At 39.8% G+C, this 20,312-nt stretch overlaps 1 protein-coding gene across 2 annotated transcripts in view; it reads left to right on the forward strand.

Annotated features, from left to right (window-relative positions):
- Nucleotides 1-20,312, forward strand: part of CLCN5 (chloride voltage-gated channel 5) — a 163,671-nt gene that overhangs the window by 135,492 nt on the left and 7,867 nt on the right. For both annotated transcript variants that reach the window (XM_019718727.2, XM_019718729.2), the window contains 10 exons: nucleotides 1,680-1,831; nucleotides 4,424-4,523; nucleotides 7,580-7,767; nucleotides 11,183-11,305; nucleotides 12,177-12,383; nucleotides 15,367-15,447; nucleotides 15,670-16,212; nucleotides 18,086-18,272; nucleotides 19,238-19,636; nucleotides 19,788-20,004. In XM_019718727.2, the coding sequence (XP_019574286.1) occupies nucleotides 1,680-1,831; nucleotides 4,424-4,523; nucleotides 7,580-7,767; nucleotides 11,183-11,305; nucleotides 12,177-12,383; nucleotides 15,367-15,447; nucleotides 15,670-16,212; nucleotides 18,086-18,272; nucleotides 19,238-19,636; nucleotides 19,788-20,004 (2,197 nt within the window). The remainder of the gene's footprint in view (nucleotides 1-1,679; nucleotides 1,832-4,423; nucleotides 4,524-7,579; nucleotides 7,768-11,182; nucleotides 11,306-12,176; nucleotides 12,384-15,366; nucleotides 15,448-15,669; nucleotides 16,213-18,085; nucleotides 18,273-19,237; nucleotides 19,637-19,787; nucleotides 20,005-20,312) is intronic.

Genomic DNA, 20,312 nt, shown 5'->3' on the forward strand with positions numbered 1-20,312 from the left:
ATTGAAACTGCTTGGTTCTTTCTCCCCCCTCCTCACATACTTTATTCTCTTTCTGCCCTCATTTCCTAGCTGGCTGTTTCCCTCCAAGCTCTCAAACAGCACACCTACACTGATCTTTATCAGTATGTCACTAACATGATAGGAAATGCGGGTCTGGTGATTCAGCAGCCAACCATTTTACAGTCAGGTAGGCTGGAAGATAGGGAAAGGACTTTGGTTAGAGGTTTTAAGATTAACTTGTTCACCTCCTCCACTCCAGCCCCGCCCCCAGCCTCACCCTCAATGTGGTTTGGATTCTGCAGAGCATTGTCTTTCAAATGTATGTGTTGCTCAGGAAGCGTATGCTGAATGAGCTATTTGGAAGGCTGACATTTGTAAACCAGGTACATCTTGCGTGTTAATTCAAACTGACCCTATGAGAGTGCTAAAGTTGTGTGTTAGAAGTTTAGAGTGAAGATGGGGATGCAGATGGGGGCTGTGGGGGTTGGCTCAGGCCCACTTTGGCCTTCTCTGCAGAGGGATTCATCATCAGACAGACTGGATAAAGCTTTGTCCCTGCCAAGGTTGATGCTGCAAATGTGAGCTCTGGCTATTGGAGTTCATTTGATGTCATTACTCTGCATTTTTCCTCAGCGTGCATTTACACCAATACCTGAATACTGTTTACACTTGGTGTTTAATAGCAAAATATTGTTTCACCCGAGGATTGGGGAAATATTTTGAACAAGTTTGTTCCACAATACTAAGTAACCTTGTATGAATACAACTTCTGAGTTTGAATACTTCTCTCTTGTCACCACTGTTCATCGAACAAACTTTGCTTCAGCTGATATTTATTGAGTCTTGGACAGGTGCTAGCCGCTGGAGAAGGCAATGAGGAATCATATCCAGGGCTGCCCTCAAAGAGCTTCTAGTCTAGAAAGGAAGGTAAAGCATTTGCATAAGGAATTGAAATTAAAGTGCTAAAGGCGAAGAAGATAAAGGATAGTTGTGATAGTTGGATGAATGGATATGTTTCTTCCACTTGAAGAATCAAGGAGAGACATCATCATGCAGCCAGCCCTGCAGTGTTCTTTAAATCTCTACTCGTAAATGTTAGACTGTACTCAGTAAAAGTTTCTACAAGCCCATTACATCAGGGATCAAAGTCTTCTACCTATCAAGGGGAGGTGTGTACATTCCAGGCAGCTTAACTCTCGAAGAGGCCTGCATGCTCCCTTTGGAATCCCCACTCAGGCAAAAACCACCTCCTAGGGTTGAATTACTGCCTCATAAATATAAAATGCTTTCTGTTGTGATATGTCTGCAAAGGCCTTTGACCCTTTTGTCTCCCTTCTATAACAGAAACTGAAATACCTAAGCTGCTCCAAGGTCCTGCCTTTTGCTTTGTAAATCCTTTCCCACGGCACTTCAACTCCTGTCAGTTCTCCCTTTGCACTGTCACTCGCATCTGTCCCCTTCCATTCACACTGCCTTAGGACACTCATCATTTTGTGCCTAGACCACAGAAACCCTGAATGTGATGGATGTTCTCACCAGGTGATTGATTTTATTGCTTTGTCAGCACATCCTGACTGTAGTCATCTGACAGTTGGAGGGCTCACCTTTGGTGTGCAGAAAGGAGGTATTAAAAATGCCCAGTGTCTAAAGTACTGATGTCTGTTTCCTGTTCAATACAGAGGACAAGTCATACAATGGTGGAGGACTAGGTTCTTCAAATAGGATGATGGACTTCTTGGAGGAGCCAATCCCTGGTGTGGGGACCTATGATGATTTCAATACAATTGACTGGGTGAGAGAGAAGTCTCGGGACCGGGATAGGCACCGAGAGGTAAGACAAAAGACAGTGCAAGAGTAAGTGTTAAGAAATACCAGGGGAAGAAGTGGAAGATTTATATATATTCTTTCCTTCAGACCTGGATATCGCTGACTGTGGTTTCCATTGGCAATGTAGAGTTTTGTTTTTTAATTTATTTTTATTTTTAAGGCATCTTGTATATGATTTTGAAAAGAAGTTACGTTTAATAATGATTTATCTTCTTACAGTAAGAGGTTACGAAGGATCCTTGCAGCCCTGAAATGAGTATAAATGCCTATGCAGACAGGTGAAAACAAACTTGGTGGAAGGGACCAAAATAAATTTCGAAGATCCTCCCTCGCCATTTTATCTCCTTTTATGGTTTTCTCTTGAAGTAGGATTTTTAGAACTGAGAAAAGTAAATGGGCTTCTTTTAAAGGAATAAAAGAAAAGAATGTCAGAGCCCTAGTATTTACTGAAGTATACAGGATAAACTTTTTGTGATTATAGCTCTTGTACAATAAAACCAAAGTAAATTTGTGCATTTGACTCAAACAAGACCGATTAAATTCAAATTAAGGACATTGATTTAATATGATAGGTGACAGATGATACTTATGGCTATGGCACAGTTTCTTTTGAATATGACAAGAGAATTTCCCCCACTTTTCTCTTTTCAAAGTACCATGAAAACTTCTCAGAGCAGTCCACCAAGCTCATTTGCCTTGAACTTGTTGCTGTGTGTCATTTAATTGAGGGAATCATAATTTCTAGTTTGTGTTAGGAGCACATGGAGAGCTTATTTAAAAGGTAGGGCCCCTGCCCCAATGACCCTGATTCAGTAGACGATCCTCTGGGAGACATTTCTTCAACTAGCAGTAGGTATTATTATTATTATTTTTTCTTTCTTACTATTTCCGCTTTGACTCCACATTTAAAAATTTGATTTTTTAAGCTGACCCCATTCTCTCCTGAGTTCACGATGTCTTCCTCTCAGAGCCAAGTGAATCTCCTGAGCAGATCACTTTCCGCTCTTAAGCCTTTCCCAGCTCTTGACTGGTTTTGTCATGACCACCTGAACCCAGGAGTCAGGTTGTCCCAGGTCCAGGTTTTGAGAAATTCCTTTGCAATCCCTGCATTTGTGATCATCCCACTGAGTTTTCTTATCCTAAGTAAAAAACGGATTTCTGTAAAACATTCTGTTTTTCATAAGGTTTCCGATATTTCGGAACACATACGTATTCTAGCTAGCCTATCAATCCAACAAGCAGGCTTGAAAATTTGGAATTGTATGGCTGTAGAATTTCTGCTCTCTGTAATTCAGAGTTCAGTTTGTCATTAGTTGCATATTCAATGTTATTCACATGGTGAAAGTCACCTGTGATAGGACAGGGGTATATTTCCCATTATATTAAAATGGTTGCACCTGGGACATATTATGCCAATGAATAGTAATGCAAAATCAATTAAAATGGGTTAATCAAATATTCAAAGGGGGACGTTTTTAGCATTAACTGTTCATCATAAGAATGGCAACATTATATGGTGATAGAAAGAGAATAGACTCTGGGTTGTGAACACACACCAGAACATAGATGATGTATTACAGAATTATACACCTGAAATCTATGTAATTTTACTAATAATTATCACCCCAATAAACTTTAATTCAAAAAAAAAGAATGGCAACATTGTCACTGGGAAAAATGTCACCTCATCTACTTTCAGCACTGAACTAGAAACCTGGAGTTATAGGTCAAAATGAAGTTTTTTTGTAAGAGTTTGTTTGAGCCACACCGACGGCATATGCTGGGGAGCAAGATCTCAAATGCTCCTCAAAGTGAAGTTTTTAACTGCTTTAAAATTTTTATAATACTGTAGTATAATTATTTGTGATGTTGCTGTAGATGAAGATGGGGTAGCTAAGTCACAGTTTCAAAAATAAGATACAGAGGTAGAGAAAAGGGGGAAGTACCAATGGCAAAGCTGTCAGAATGCTTGGTTTTGAAATGTGAGCACTAAAGGGTTAAATTGACATGGCCTGGACCTAAAAGGTAAAACTTTCGGCACCTCTTGATGGCCTTGGATAGTCCCAGCAGGTTTTTGAAAATAAAGAGATGCATCCCTGATATCATTTAGTATCTATGATCAATGTACAGTTATGGGTTTGTGGGATTAAATCTTAAAATTTACCTGACCTAAAGCCCAGCTCTGGATAGTAAACCTCAAATTGTACTTTCACCACTCAAATAAGCTTATGTTTGTTTATTCTTCAAAATCAATCAAACTATTTGCTGTTAGTCAAGAGACCACCCTTGGAATATGTGATGTCCAGGGCAGGAAGAGATTGATGCTATAAGAAATTACCACCTGAATGGGGAAGGCCTGAGTAAGATACTTGTAGGCATTGGAGACGAAGGTGGGGTTTAGTAGTCAAGGGTCAGTAAACCTCAAAGTTCTTGGTGACATTGGTTCAGCCAAAGATTATTTGAGAAGTAACTCCAAATTGATCTGTATTCCCAATGAGTAGATTTGTCTTTGTGTTTCTTTACGCTATGGCACATTTTGAGGTGAAAAAGCAAGAGTGTGTGTAGAGTGTACCAATATTTTCTCATTTCTCCTTAGATTACCAATAAAAGCAAAGAGTCAACATGGGCCTTAATTCACAGTGTGAGTGATGCTTTTTCTGGCTGGTTGTTGATGCTACTTATTGGGCTTTTATCAGGTATGTTAACTCTTGTCAGTTTCCTAAACCAATCTCCTAAAAATTGTGATACGCTCCTCCCATAAGTCATGACTTGAGTTGAGTGCTGTGTTTTACGATTTTCCTACACGAAATGAATTGCTGGTGGGCCTTTGGAAGCTCGATGTCCCCATCTGTAAAGAGATACTAATACCTGCATCTCCTTCATTAAATAAATGAGGTTAAGTGAGGAAATGCATTTAATTAATTGCATTTGTATGCTATAAAATGATGTATCCATTATAAGGTGCTGTTAGCACTGCCTTTGGTGCTTGTCTTGAGGAAGAGCCCTTCTGTTGGAGACAGTCAGCTTTTTAAAAACACATACTGCATGGTGTTTAGGAGCAGACTTCCTGAGAGATTTTTGTAGCTATTTCTTAACTATCTGCTCTCTCATTTGTAAAGAAAAGCATGTAAGATATGGCTCATACCCTCAAGGAGCTTACCATCTCACTCTTTCATGATGGCTGAGAAGTGGGATGGTACCACCTTTCCTATCATCTCTGTCAACCTCCCAAGTCACTCCAAATAGCATACAATCTAACTAGGAATAGTACACTTGCTATGCAAATACAGCTTTAAAGCAAGTCCCCAAGAAGACTTCCTCTCCTGTGGAGGAAGCAGAAAGCCAAGAATACCTGGCAGAGATGCTAAGGGTTGTATCCTTATGGCATCAAAAGATGGGTCTAGGAAGATCTGGAATATTGAGATAAAATAAGAGTTAGGTGGGAAACCTGGAGGTGGATGGGAGGAAATGGCAATTAACATCACAGGTTCTGGTTTGCGGCTGTCTGGATTTGAATCCCACCCCTACCACTTGCTAGTTTTGTAACTTTGGGCAAGTTTCTGAAACCTTGGCAATCTTAGTTTACTGGTCTGTAAAATGGGGATAATGAGAACCTATATTACACATTTATTGTGAGGATTAAATGTGATATATCACACATGGCACTCAGTGCCCAGTTGTGAACGGTGCTGCTGCTGCTGCTGCTACTGCTGCTGCTACCTAGAGATAATTCATGAGCCATGGGAGTATAAGATGATAACTAGCTTTTCAAAGATCGTCTAGGACAGGGGTCAGAGAACTTTTCAGGTAAAGGGCCAGATAGTAAATGTTTTAGGATTTGTGGGGCCACATGGTCTCTGTAGCATGAAAGCAGCCATGGATGATAGAAAAGCAAATGAGCAGGGCTGTGACCAAGAATAACATTATTTACAAACATAGAGGCAGATTTGACCCTCAGGCCGTAGTTTGCCAACCTGTGGTCTAAGGTGTTAATGTTGCCCCTTCTGGCTTGCACAGGAGAGAGAACATGGTCTGATCAGTTTAGAGCTGGCTTATAATAGACTAGATGGTTGGTGGTCCCAAGTATTGCAAAGATGCTGAAGAGAAGGAAGAGAGTTAAGTAAATGCCGAGGTTAGCAGTTAGGAGGATACTGATGACCTTGAAAAGCCACCCCAGGTAGAGCTATTAAGGGCCAGAGTTCAAGGGAAGGCAAGAAGTGTGGAAGTTTTGGAGATATTGCGTGGTCTTTAGAAATAGAGAAGAGACAGAAGCTTGAAATGGTAACAAGGACGAGGGAATACATTTTATCCGTAAGGGTAGAGGAAACCTGATAAAATTTGTAACCAGGGAAGAAGGAGCCAAGTGGGGACAAAAAGGAAGCGAAGTAGATGAGAAGGTAGGGTTGAGGGTACCTGTGTTAGGCAGGGTAAGACATGCATATGTGACGCAACTCGAGAACAAGCCAAACTCTATAAAATCGTGTTAATTTTCTGAATCCAGGCAATAAGAGTTAGAAGGAAGAAAAGGTGGGGGCTGGAGTGGCCAAGAGTAGGTGTCAATCAGTGTGTTAGATTTGACTGGGTTATTCAAGTATGTAAATAACCTGTGTTAACACTTCAAGCACCTACCAAAACATACACATGACATGGCCTCCAGCCTGTTGGAATGTAAGCGTAATAGCCTCAACTTTTTAATGTATTTCTTGTCACTAGGTGGTCAGTGAATATTTTTCTTTCCCTCATACACACAGGGTATTTTGTTTTTAAGCATTGGAGAGCAACAATAGAAGCAGTGTGTCTGAATGCAGGAACAGTCTGGGAATTCAGGGGCTGTGAATTTTATGATGTCTTTCCTATTTCCCTAAAGTGCTATTCTAGACCATTTAATTTCTTTATGCCAGAATTTCTTCATCTGAAATGATGACAAGGCCAGAATTGAAAGTACGGGAACTATCTTAACCCTATCAGTCTATTAGCCATAGTGCCAAAGTCCCCATTCACTATTCATTTTCTCATAATTTTCTTTGATGAATGTTATATATGTATATATAAAACACTGTTTGCTTCTTCTCACTAAGAAAATTCAGAATGTTCATGTCCTAGGCTCAGGAAGTCTACAGTTTCATACAGCTTTCCCCGTGCATCACAATATATGCTTTTATAAATTCAGTTCCTTTAGCCTAGAATGCCTTCCTGTCATTGCTCAAATTCCCTTGTCCACGGAATGAAATCGTTAGCGAGACTGAGTTCTTCTCGTAGCCTTCATCAACTCGCCTCCCCAAGCCATCTCAAATAAAATGTCATAATATTCTGCAATACGGGCAATGCTAATTTCCTCAATCTTATACATATTGTATATAATGAGAATAAAATAATCTTTAATAAGCTTGACTGTCTTTATGGATCAGTGTTCATCCACTCTAAGTCAAAGCAGAGTCTTTGCCATGTAAATCAGCTGCAAGTCAAATCCATTCTCCCCTTGCTCCCATCCAACCACTTTGCTCTCCCTTAAGTTTCCCCTGTATAGAAATTCCACAGACACAGAGTTTAATGCAGACAATGTTTTATTTTTCCCTCTTGAACGGGCATTTAATAATAGGTGAAATCGATTAGAGATAGTAGGTGAAAATCAAGCAGACAATCAGAAAGAGGTTGCAGACGGAACAGAAAAGTAGATGCTTGTCCATTATTTTGATTCTTTGTCCCTTGTTTCCTGACAACTTTGGCCTTTCCTTCCCTCCGCTCCAATCAGGTTCTCTAGCTGGCTTGATAGACATCTCTGCTCATTGGATGACAGACTTAAAAGAAGGTATATGCACAGAAGGATTGTGGTTTAACCATGAACACTGTTGCTGGAACTCCACGCATGTCACCTTTGAAAATAAAGACAAATGCCCAGAGTGGAATAGCTGGTCCCAGCTTCTCATCAGCACAGATGAGGTAACATGTAGTGAGCGTTTCGGAATCACTGACTTCTATTCCAACATTTACTTCATTTCTTATACTGTACTCATGGCAAATATGGAATCTCCCCCCTGTTTTCCTTTTCATGAAAAGGGGAACCAATGCCAGCTGCCTTTTTCTGTGGTTTAAGTGCAACCCTATTTCCATCTCTTCTGGCATGTGGAGTCTTTTTTTTTTTTTTTTTTGGAGTCTTTTGATGCTTACACAATGACTTAACATTTTTGCTTGTTTTAAATAAGCCTGCTGTTTCTTCTTACTTGTTAGTACACAGTGTGACTGAATCTATATTTCTCTAATAATTTCAATAGAAACGTTAGAGCCATCCAATAGGTAAGCTATAATTTCTAACAAAGGATGGACTGGGTGGGTTAAAATATGTTTATTGTATAGATTCCAAATGTAATTTTCCCTGAGCATTACATTAGAACATTAAAAAATTATGGTACATTCCATAATCAAAACAACAGAAACTCAGGAATGAAATTGTCCCAGTCCCTTTGAGATTAAATCAGTATTTTCATTTGTCCTTGTCTTCTAGCTTATGTTTTTCGATGCAGAAGTGACTTTGTTTTTCAGTTCCTTACCTTTCTATTACCACTTGGTTGTAAGTTAGAGCTTTCCTACTAAAACGAAAGCACAAAACAAAACAACTCTCAAATCCCAATTGCACTCCACTGACTTCCACCAACTAAAACTACCATCTCAGCTTACTACCCATCCACTCTGTCGGTGAAGTGAAGGGGGCAAGACGAGGATATATATGTTTGTACTTTTAAATTTTATTTTTACACCAGCTTGGTCCACAAACAATAAGAAATGGCAGAGAGAGAGAGAGAGACAGAGAGAGAGAGAGAATGAATCAGTTAAGGGAAAAGTAGGATAGGAAAATAATAAAGTCAGAAATAAAAGTGTTATGTACATATATGACTATGCATATTTTGATTTGCGGCAAGAGTTCAATAACGGGTAAATATACATTATATGTGTGAAAGGGTTTAAGTCTATGCTCCTCAAACTGGGATAAGGTCAGCATGCCAAAGGGTAGGTGAAACCACAGGGTAAGCAATATTTGCCTTCCCAGAATATCAGTTTTTCGTGATTTTTTGGAAGAGTAGTTTTTTCAAAAATTAAATGTAAACAGTCATTAAAAAGGAATGCAGAATTTCCATGTTTGTTAAGATAAAACGTAATCTCTATTTCAGCTCTGTTCCTGGGTACCCCACCACCTCCCCTGATGTCTCTATTTACTCTCCTAGATTAGGAGTACTTGGTTAGAAAAATTTGAGAACCCCTGGAACTTAGGGTGAATCTGTGTGTGTGTGTGTGTGTGTGTGTGTGTGTGAGTGTGTGTGTGTGTGTGTGTGTGTGTGTGTGTGTGTGTGTGTGTGAGAGAGAGAGAGAGAGAGAGAGAGAGAGAGAGAGAGAGATTCCCTTACTTTTTTTTACTCTTATTTTTGAAGTAATTATAGATTCACAGGAAGTTACAAAACAGTGTATAGGGAAGTCCCCCCTACCCTTTACCCAGCCTCCACCAATGGTAACATGTTAGTACAGTAGCAAAACAAGGAAATTGACATTGGTACAATCCATAGACCTTTTCACCTGTTTTACAGGCATAGGGGTGTGTGTGTGTGTGTGTTTCGCTGCAGTTTTATAACATATATAGATATGGGTAACTACCACCACAATCAAGATATAGAACTATTGTTGTTTCACTACAAGATTCCCCCATGCTACCCCTTTATAGCTTGTTTGTGTGTGTGTGTGTGTGTGTGTGTGTGTGTGTGTGTGTGTATTTAAGCGTTCCAACCCTAACTTTCAAACTGGAGCTTGAGATTTGCTTAAGTGACAAATTCCTCTGGCTCTTCTTTTCATGAATGAAATCCTTGCCTGGGGAAAGTCTTCTGGGTTTTTAAAAGTTTTCCTGCCAAGAACTTGGCCTCCTGGTCTCTGCCTCTAGCCAGTTTCAGCTACCTTCCCTTTCCCTCCCTTTCCCTCTTTGTTTCCTACCTCTGGCGTATTCTCCTTCCCTAGCTACATTCCAAAAGCAAAGGGAGAGCAATTATCTGTTCCTCTGCGGGAGTAAGATAATGGAAAACCTGTGTCAAAATTATAACTCAGAAGAAACCTGAGCGTTTTGGTTCTCCTTGTTTAGGTCAACAAATTATTGTAATAGTATTTTATGTTTTAAAAAGTTAAAAGTTCATTGTGTTTCATGTAATTTGAGTGAGTTTCAACTTCTAATATTTCTATCAGCCAGCATAATCTCCTAATATTCAAAATAGCTTTTTTGTAAGACAACTATTTGCAAGCCCTTTAATGTTGGTGAATCTTTATTCGTGGTTAAAATTAGATTTCTTTTCTAGCAGACTTCGTTATCATAGGGGGAGTAGTCTCAAAAGTATGTTCTCTCCATTTTAGAAACAGCTATTGCCATTTTATTCTTTGGGATATCTGGCATTTCACTGGTTTTGTTTTATGATCAGAGCCCGAAACTTTCTACTGTGTAAACCTGTTGCTGAATCTGTGGTAGCAAAATTCTCTCAAAGGTGTGGTTGTTCTCTGCAGAACATAATTGTGTATTTTACGAAAAACAGCCAGGAGTTTTAGACACTATAACCTCCTATGAGAATTTGACACCAAGTTGGGTAGCCAAAGGTGAATTTAATGGACCTTTAGGACCAATCACTTCAAATATATAGACAAGGTTCAGCCATTCCAGTAAAAGGGCCAGTAAGATTCTTGATAAAATTGACATAGTATCTATCAAATATAGTTGACCCTTGAACAACACAGGTTTGAACTATGCAGGTCCACCTACACAATCGGTCCTTTGTATATGTCTCTGCAGATTCAACCAACTGTAGATCGAAAAATGGTATTTTTGCATTGCCATCCACGGTTTCCCAACTGCAGGTCAAAAATACTGTTTTTGACCTGCAGTTGGTTGAATCCACGGATGCGAAGGGCTGACTGTAGTTAAGTTTTGGGGGACTCAAAAGTTATATGAGGATTTTCAACTGCCTTAGGCCTAACTCCCACGTTGTTCAAGGGTCAACTGTATATTTGACTACAAAACCTATCAAAGCCCTCATACAGAAAGTGAATTTGCTTCAGAGTGTTTTGTTTTGCTCTTGTTCTTGCCCATCCCTAGGAGTCATTCTCAGTTTCCTTTGGGTGTAGCAAAGCCTCTCATTTTCAGTAGCAAGTGGGCTGACAGTGTTTCAGTAGTTGCTTTGCTGACAATTGTGGAAGGAACATCGGGAGTGATTTCATATTGGTCTTTTTCTTTCTGATCTCATCTCCTGAAAACCCATTACTCAGAAGAGCTGCATGCCTCATTGAGGCTGTCTGAACTAAAATATGCTTCTTTCTCTTTCCCCTGTTCCAGGGAGCCTTTGCCTACATAGTCAATTATTTCATGTACGTCCTCTGGGCTCTCCTATTTGCCTTCCTTGCCGTATCTCTTGTCAAAGTGTTCGCGCCTTATGCTTGTGGCTCCGGAATCCCTGAGGTGAGTCTCTAAAATGGCTTATCAATGTTAACGATAATGAATCCTGTTTGATTAAAACCTTTCATATGTATTCCAGCACATAGCACATTATGAATATTAAACAGGATCAGATCCTGAGGTAATCTAGGGCCTCTCTAGGTCTTCCCTACATCTCCTCCCAGCCTGGGCCACCTGGACATTAAAAGGGGTTGATTCCTAGTCTCCTATGAGTTCATGGTGAGCCTTGCCCCAGTCCCTACGAAGAAGCTCACATGGTAGATCCCAAGATCAACTTTTTAGAGCAGAAGGAATGAAACTATTTTGCTGTATTTCCTACAACCCGATTTGGGCTAGAAAAAAAAAAGTGGTTTAAATTCCTGTTTCTAACTATTTTGGGTGTAGCTTGCTTGACAGTGACTGAAACCACTGAGATTGACCCTCTCTGTTTCCTGACCAAGTCGTAGTTACAAATATTTCTGGCAGAATCAAGACCATACTAGTCTCTAAGAAAAATACCCTCCCTTTCCACCTCTCCTCCATATACACACTTTCATACTTAAAATACTGCCTTGCCTAGCTATCCACATGGCAAAAGAAAGAAAGTAAGTAAGAAAGAAACAGAATTCAGAGAGAGAGAGAGAGAGAGAGAGAGAGAGAGAGAGAGAGAGAGAGAAAGGGAAAGAAAAGAGAAAGAAGAAACAGGAAAACTTAAAGAATAGTTCTCACTTTCTTGGACTCCTTGGCTCCCTCTCAAACTGGGATCACTGTAGGTCAAGCATTTATATGTCACTTGTTCAAAAGTTATAGTTTCTATAATGAGGTCCAGATTATTGCTTCTTAGCCTGGTGTACTTGCTTAGTCTATATTCAATCTCTCTGTGTTTGACCTACAGATAAAAACTATCTTGAGTGGTTTCATTATTAGGGGCTATTTGGGGAAGTGGACCCTGATTATCAAAACCATCACATTGGTGCTGGCAGTGTCATCTGGCCTGAGCCTGGGCAAAGAGGGCCCCCTAGTGCACGTGGCTTGCTGCTGTGGGAACATTCTGTGCCACTGCTTCAACAAATACAGGAAGAACGAAGCCAAGCGCAGAGAGGTAATAACAAATGACCTTAATAGTCTCTCCATTTTTTTTTTGTAAGGGCATAAATGGTACAGTCTTAGCAATGTGAATTTGGGGAGTCTACCAATATTAATGCAAATATCCTTTGACCCAGAAGTTCCACTTCTAGGAATTTATCCTACAGGCATCCTAGCATGTGTGTGTGCCCAAAGGTGTATGGGGATATGTGTAGTCAGTACAGCATTTGTCAACATAGTGAAAAACTGAAACACTCACAATGTGCATCAACAGGGAACTGATTGAATAGACAACATTCTGTCCATACTGTAGAATAGTATACAACTGTTAAAAAGACCGAGATAGCCCTTTGTATACTGACATGGAAAGATGACTAGAAAACACAATTAGGTTTTAAAAAAACAATTTCAGAATAATGTGTATAGTATAATTCAATTAATGTTTTTTAAAGGTGTGTATATGTGTACCTAGAAAGAAACTGTCTGGAAAGTGCTTTTATCCCAAACTGTTAAAAACATCTACATCTGGTGAATGGGAAAATGAGGTGGTAGTGAAAGAGAAGGAAACACTTAAACTTTTTATTATATATAAGTCTATACAAGTGTGTGCTGTTTCTATTACAAAATAAGTTACAAAAACAATAGTTTTTTTTTAAAGAAGTTGTTTATTCCTGTGAAACAGTATACATTCAGCATGTGTTTCAGATGCCAGCTTTTTCATGTTTTATTTCTACCTGACACCACACAGAATTCATTTCTCTCTGTATTAGCTCTCCCTCTGCCTTTTCCCTTAACCCCGCTGAATTAGTCCCACCGCAGCATGTCTGTAGTGGTTCTCATGTTTATGTGGTTGTTAATGTATATCATTTTGAGGAGAAAGAACATTTTTTAAAAAAATGTTCCAAGTCATTGGCTACTTTTGTCCTGCTATAATTAAAGATTTAAGAAAATAATGGTTCTTGCTCTGTATTCCTTTAGTTACAAAGAAATCACATACAGAATGGGTCAAGACCAAGGTCATTTCATTAGAAAGAGTTTTCACAAAATTGGAACCTAATGATTTATTTTGAAAACAAAACAAAACAAAAAAAGTAAATAAAAAAACATAAGACCCAGAAGGAAACTCAAAAATGTTGAAATTTCAAATATGGAATAATACATTTTGATAGTTCAGGTGGGAAAGTTCCTGGCAGGAGAGGAAGAAAGGCGAGAGATAGAGGGAGGGAGGGAGGGAGGGAGGGAGGGAGGGAGGGAGGGAGGGAGGGAGGAGAGAGAGAGAGATATCTGAGTAGATTGTTGAGTTACCTGTCAAATGGTGGAGGGACATAAAGGCAGTATTAAATTGGTGAGGTTGTTGTGTGGGAATAATGTACACCAGAAGCTAAAGAGTTGGAAAAAAAAAACACTTTGGGGCAGCCGGTTAGGTCAGAGCGTGATGCTTATAACACCAGGGTTGCCGGTTCGATCCCCACATGGGCCACTGTGAGTTGCGCCCTCCACGACTAGATTGAAACAACTAGTTGACTTGGAGCAGATGGTTCCTGGAAAAACACACTTAAAATAAATAAAAGTTTAAAAAAACACATTTTAACTGGCAAGAGTGAAGTGTTGGTTTTTGCTGGTTTTCCATGGGTACAGGTGGCTTTGAAACTAGATTGCTGGTTACTTTCATTCCATAAATTGGTGTTTTTGTTCAAATAATTTCTCATAAAATGAGAGAGGAGTTTGATTTGGCTGTTTCTCTGTACAGATTTCATATATTTCTCTAACTAGACTCATGAATACTTGAATCTTCAGTTTACTTCTCATTGCTTATTTAAACTTTTTAGTTATTAATATTTTTTCCTGTTGATCAGCGGCAACGCTTTTGTGTCTCAGGGCGTTGTCAAAGTGGAAAGATGATTGAGAGTAAAATAGGGATTTGATAAGAAAGGGCATAGAGAGACTCCACTCTACAACATAAAATTAAAGCAAACTAGCCACCTCGATTCTTTCTTCTCCTGCCTAATTCATCCTAAACAGAGTCACGGAGATCCCCTTTCTCAAGTTCCGGTGTTGACTGCCCTCATCCTTCTCAGATGAAAGCCATTATAGCCATAAATTTCTAAGTCCTCCCCAGCTAGCACCAGAGAGCTCACTCTTTCCTCCCCTTCTTTTTCCTGGGCCATCCTGCACTCCCAGAGAAACCTGCCTACGCATTTTGCGAAGAGCCATTTTATACTTCAAAAATTCCTAATTTTGTTCAATTTTTCTTTGAAATCCTTCCTTACCCCAAATCATATATCACTCCACAGCAACCAGAATCCAATGAAAGGATTTTATCCTTCTATTAATTCTGGTTTCTCATGTTCCACCCCTGCCTCCTCCCGCTTTAATTTGCCACACCCAAACGTACTTAGATCTTCTCTCCCCTTAAAAATCTATCCCCAGTCTTGCTCGTAGTTGCCTCCCTAATTCATTCCACAGGTCACTAGGCATGGAGTACGATGCACAGTGCAAGAAACCCAAAATACTTAATGTACGAATATTTGCAGCTCCTGAATACAGTGAGCCAGTTGTGTCTTCAGTTTTGTATCATTAGAGCCTTCTTAAAAATCTCATTTAAAAAGCATTCCTTTACAAAGAAAGTGCTATGCAAACACATCACTGTAAGTACTTCATTTAGGTGGTGGATAGGTCTACAAAGTCAAGTTCAGTTACTGAATTGGGAGTATGAATTGGTTGGGGGCATGATTTGGAATAAAGCACATACCTAAATTAATTACAAAGGAAAGCCCCTCTACCTGTTCAGGCATGTGAACCATGTGTTCAAACTCCAGCGTATGATGTTTGCTCTCAAAGGAAATATAAACTGAACTTCATTTTTGATAAACTGGATGTGGAACATGTGAAGTTTTTTTAAAAAAAATATTTTAGTAACCACTAACATTCCTTTTAAAATTGATTGAACGTAGGAAAGTGGCATTATTCTGTCACTAATTTTGAATTTTGGATTGTAGGTCTTGTCGGCTGCAGCAGCAGCTGGTGTATCTGTCGCCTTTGGGGCACCTATTGGAGGAGTGTTATTCAGCCTAGAAGAGGTAACTGCTTTTAACTGTCTGTAGCCAATACGCATGGAATCGGGGCCAGTATCTGTGTATGTGGCAGTCCCAAAGTGCTCTGTGCAATTCAGTGCTTTACTGTGTGACCAGAGATCTCTGGGCAGTTTTCATCCTCAGCTCTTAGCTCCTACAGCATCAACTTTTCACTTGAAACAGTTCTGCATATTGACTAAGTTTGCTTTCTTGCCTTCTCTCTTACAGGTCAGCTACTATTTTCCCCTCAAAACTTTGTGGCGTTCGTTCTTTGCTGCCTTGGTGGCAGCATTTACTCTACGTTCCATCAATCCATTTGGGAACAGCCGCCTGGTTCTATTTTACGTGGAGTTTCACACCCCATGGCATCTCTTTGAGCTTGTGCCATTCATTCTACTGGGTATTTTTGGTGGTCTGTGGGGAGCTTTGTTTATCCGCACAAACATTGCCTGGTGCCGGAAGCGTAAGACCACCCAATTGGGCAAGTATCCTGTCGTAGAGGTACTCGTCGTGACAGCCATCACTGCCATCCTGGCTTTCCCCAATGAATACACCCGAATGAGCACAAGTGAGCTCATTTCTGAGCTGTTTAATGACTGTGGCCTTCTGGACTCCTCCAAGCTCTGTGATTATGAGAACCGTTTCAACACAAGCAGGGGGGATGAACTGCCTGACAGACCGGCTGGTGTGGGAGTCTACAATGCCATGTGGCAGCTGGCCTTGACACTCATAATGAAAATTGTTATTACTATATTCACCTTTGGTATGAAGGTGAGGAGATTCTTTTGGTACTTGGTGGATGTATGTGTGACTGTGGGTTTGGAGGGCAAAGCCAAGATATCGTGCAATCCTCATAGCTCATGTGGCACTTCCAACTTTACCCAATATTATATTCCTCAACCCCCAAAGCCTTTGTACCCCCACATGCCCTTGTAACTTTTTAGACAATCGTACCTGTATCTAAAATTGTCCAAGCCTAGTTGTAGGCCAAATGCAAATGTCAGTGCTGAGATTTTCAGTAGAAATGTTGTCTTCTTTTCTGTGGAAAATATATTTTTCCCCTCAAAAAGGATGGTGAGGTATTTGTTCCAGTGCATTGTGTATTAAAACACTATCTGGCCAACATAGTGTTGGTCCTTATAAGATGGCTTTAGAGTTTACCCCTAAAGCAAAAAAAAAAAAAAAGTACATTGAACCAAATGAAGTTGCTGATATTCAACCATTTTGACCACTAAAATGGCAATTTGATATGGTTTAGCTCAATATATAGCTAAATGTATGTTTTTACAGTTGGTATCAATGTCCCATTATCAAGAACTTCACAGGTGATCCTAAATTAATATTTAAACAGTCAAAAGCAGACATCAGGCCAGCACATTTTACTTTCAGTACCCATTATCATTTCAATGCTTCAGAAGAAACCAGAAAAGACATTTTGTTAAGGTATTTTCCTCCTCCTTCCTAGATTTCTATTTATTTGTGTCTTTTCTTTAGCTACCTACTACCAAGTTATTTCCCTATATTCTCTGGGGAAATGGAGATTCAAACCAGGGAATTAGAGACAGCAACTCATTTTAGGCAATACTGTAATCTCTATCTCCCTCAGCACCCTGGAAAGTTTTGCAGTACTTATTAAGTTTCACCTGTGGCTTCATTCTTTTATTCGAAATGAATTTTCAGACCATCAGACCCACTCAGATTCAAATGTATTCCAAAAATAAAAAACAGGCTATTTAAAATGGGTCTCTACAGACAAGATTTCAGGAGGAAGGTGCTATTATTCCCAAAGCACAGAAAGCACAGAGAACCTAAGGTTCAGAGAGGTTAAATAACTCACCCAAGGCCACAATTTAATCCCTTGTTTTGATTATCCTTGTCATCATTTCCCTCTCTTAGCTCAGAAAACAGAGTTCACTCTAGTGTCCTAGGAGTAAAAAAAAGAGTGGGGAGACAGATGAGAGTTCCTTTTCTGTATCGTGGTGCAACCATAGTCACTACTTCATTTAAAAAAGTAATTGTTTAATCTTTCTTTATATCATTATGAAATAAACTGAAACCATATCTGTGGGGGCAGTGGGTTGAGATTCAACACATAAGAGTGGTTATGAGCATTACTTTTAAACCCCAGCACCAGTATTTACTACATTTTGGCCTTGGGTGAGTTACTTAACCTCTCTGAACCTTAGGTTCTTTGTGATTTGGGAATAATAGCACCTTCCTCCTGAAATCTTTTCTGTAGAGCATCCAGCACAGAACATGGTAGTCAATACGGGATAATTACTGTTGATAAGAATTCAAAATTGCGGAAAATGTCTGAGTATATGAGAAACTCCATCTGTTTTCCTTTTTCTTTGGGAAAGGCTTAATTTCTGCCTCCAGTTCTGTGTTGGTCTGGAGAGTTCAGGTTCTAGCCTGATGGACCCCGAATAAGGGTAAGCTTCTTTGCAGTCATACTTGCCTGCACGTCCCAGAGAACCTCTAGTCGCTGTAGTGTTACACAAATCTTTACAGCCACCTGCTAGCATAGTGCATAGTTACGTTGTCATTGGCCTGTTTGCTTCGCAGAGGGTCGACCCTCTAGGCCTTACACATGCCAGGCACTCACAGCATTTCTCACTAACCACCTATTGCTTTCTCTTTGCAGGTCCCTTCTGGCCTCTTTATCCCTAGCATGGCTGTCGGTGCTATAGCAGGTCGACTTTTAGGCGTAGGAATGGAACAACTGGCTTATTATCACCATGACTGGGCCATCTTCAATAGCTGGTGTAGCCAAGGAGCTGATTGTATCACCCCTGGCCTTTATGCGATGGTTGGGGCTGCAGCCTGCTTAGGTGAGTAGTGTTTGCACTGATTTCACAGAAGTTGCTACCCAGGTGACATAATAAAAAAGAGGAATATTAAACACAATTGATTGCAGATTTTTTTTAAGTGACCATTTCCTGTTGGGTTTGCCATTTTTCAAGTGCTATAAGAAAGCGTTCTTTACCATATATCTACATTCCTCCCCTTTGAGAATAATTCCATCATACTGAGGAAATAATCAGTAATTTAGACAAAGCTATCTGTACAAGAATGTTCATCACGGTATTATTTATAATAGCAAGAAGTCAGTATCAGCTAAATGTGCACAGTAAGGGATCAGTTAAATAAATTATGGTACATCCATATAATGTTATACTATGCAGCCATTGAATGTGATGTTGATATTTAACATATGTAAATATAATATTAAATAAATTTGTAATAATATACAAAACATGAAGTGTGGGGGGGAGCATTGGGGAATTTAACATATAATATGAGCTGACCTATGTAAAAACCATATGTTTTTGCATAATAAACAACTTGGAAAAGTCTTCAAAATTTTTACTCTGCTTTTTTCTAGATAGTGAGCTTATAGATAATGACTATCTTTTATAGACTTTTTTTCTCTGAATTTTCCACAAGGGGTCTACACATCCCAGAGAACCTCTAGTTTCTGTAGTGTTACACAAATTATGGATATCTTCTGTAATTACTGTTATAATTGGGGGAGAGTAACAGGCAAATAAAACAAAAAAGAAGAATCAAGAAAGCATCTTGTATTTTGTAGATGTGATTTTGAGACATCTCATTTGTGTCCATTGTAAACTTCCTTTAATGCATTGCTGGGGTCTGCGCAGTTATAGGTGAGACCTCCTTTTAGCAATGTTTCTGGTAAGTAAGCTTTTCCTGAATGGGGCCTGTAACAGACTGATCATTGTAATGGATCCTGTACTTTTCCTGCCTTCAGTAGCCTGTGTCTGTTTCTTTGCAGGTGGGGTGACTCGGATGACTGTTTCTCTTGTTGTCATAATGTTTGAACTAACTGGTGGCTTGGAATACATTGTGCCTCTGATGGCTGCAGCAATGACAAGCAAGTGGGTGGCAGATGCTCTTGGGAGGGAAGGCATCTATGATGCCCACATCCGTCTCAATGGATACCCCTTTCTTGAAGCCAAAGAAGAGTTTGCTCATAAGACCCTGGCAATGGATGTGATGAAACCCCGGAGAAATGATCCGTCGTTGACTGTCCTTACTCAGGACAGTATGACCGTGGAAGACGTAGAGACCATAATCACTGAAACCACTTACAGTGGCTTCCCAGTAGTGGTGTCCCGAGAGTCCCAAAGACTTGTGGGTTTTGTCCTCCGAAGAGATCTCATTATTTCAGTTGGTAAGGATTTCAGAAAGGGGATAATGGAATCCACTATGGAAATTAATAAATATTCATGAAATGGAGGAAGATGGAGGGAAGAGGGGACTGGTTAGGGGCCAGAAGGATAGAAATAGCATTCCCAACTTGTTTTTCCCTACTTTTCCAATAGAAAATGCTCGAAAGAAACAAGATGGAGTTGTGAGCACGTCCATAATTTATTTCACTGAGCATTCTCCTCCGATGCCACCATACACTCCACCCACCCTGAAGCTTCGGAACATCCTGGATCTCAGCCCCTTCACTGTGACTGACCTTACCCCCATGGAGATCGTCGTGGATATCTTCCGCAAGCTGGGACTGCGGCAGTGCCTGGTTACGCACAATGGGTGAGAGTTCTTTTGTGAGGGCGAATTGGATTGTGGGAGAAAGACTGTAGAGACATAAAGAAGAACCTAATTCACAGGAGCATTCATAGCATTTCTAGGCCTTTTGAAGCTCTGAGATGAAGATGGATGTGTCTCTTTTATTGTCATTAATAGAAAATGAGTTTGGGGAAGAAGGTGGGTTTGAGAGATGTGAACTGCTGGTTGCACGTTATAAATAACTCAGTTCCTCTTCCACAAATGAAATGGCTGTTTTCTTATAAACAGGTAGCACTAAAATTATAACGGTATTAAGTGGTATATGTATAGTA

The sequence above is a fragment of the Rhinolophus sinicus genome, chromosome X (genome assembly GCF_036562045.2).
Source record: "Rhinolophus sinicus isolate RSC01 chromosome X, ASM3656204v1, whole genome shotgun sequence".
NCBI classification, from domain to species: Eukaryota; Metazoa; Chordata; class Mammalia; order Chiroptera; family Rhinolophidae; genus Rhinolophus; species Rhinolophus sinicus.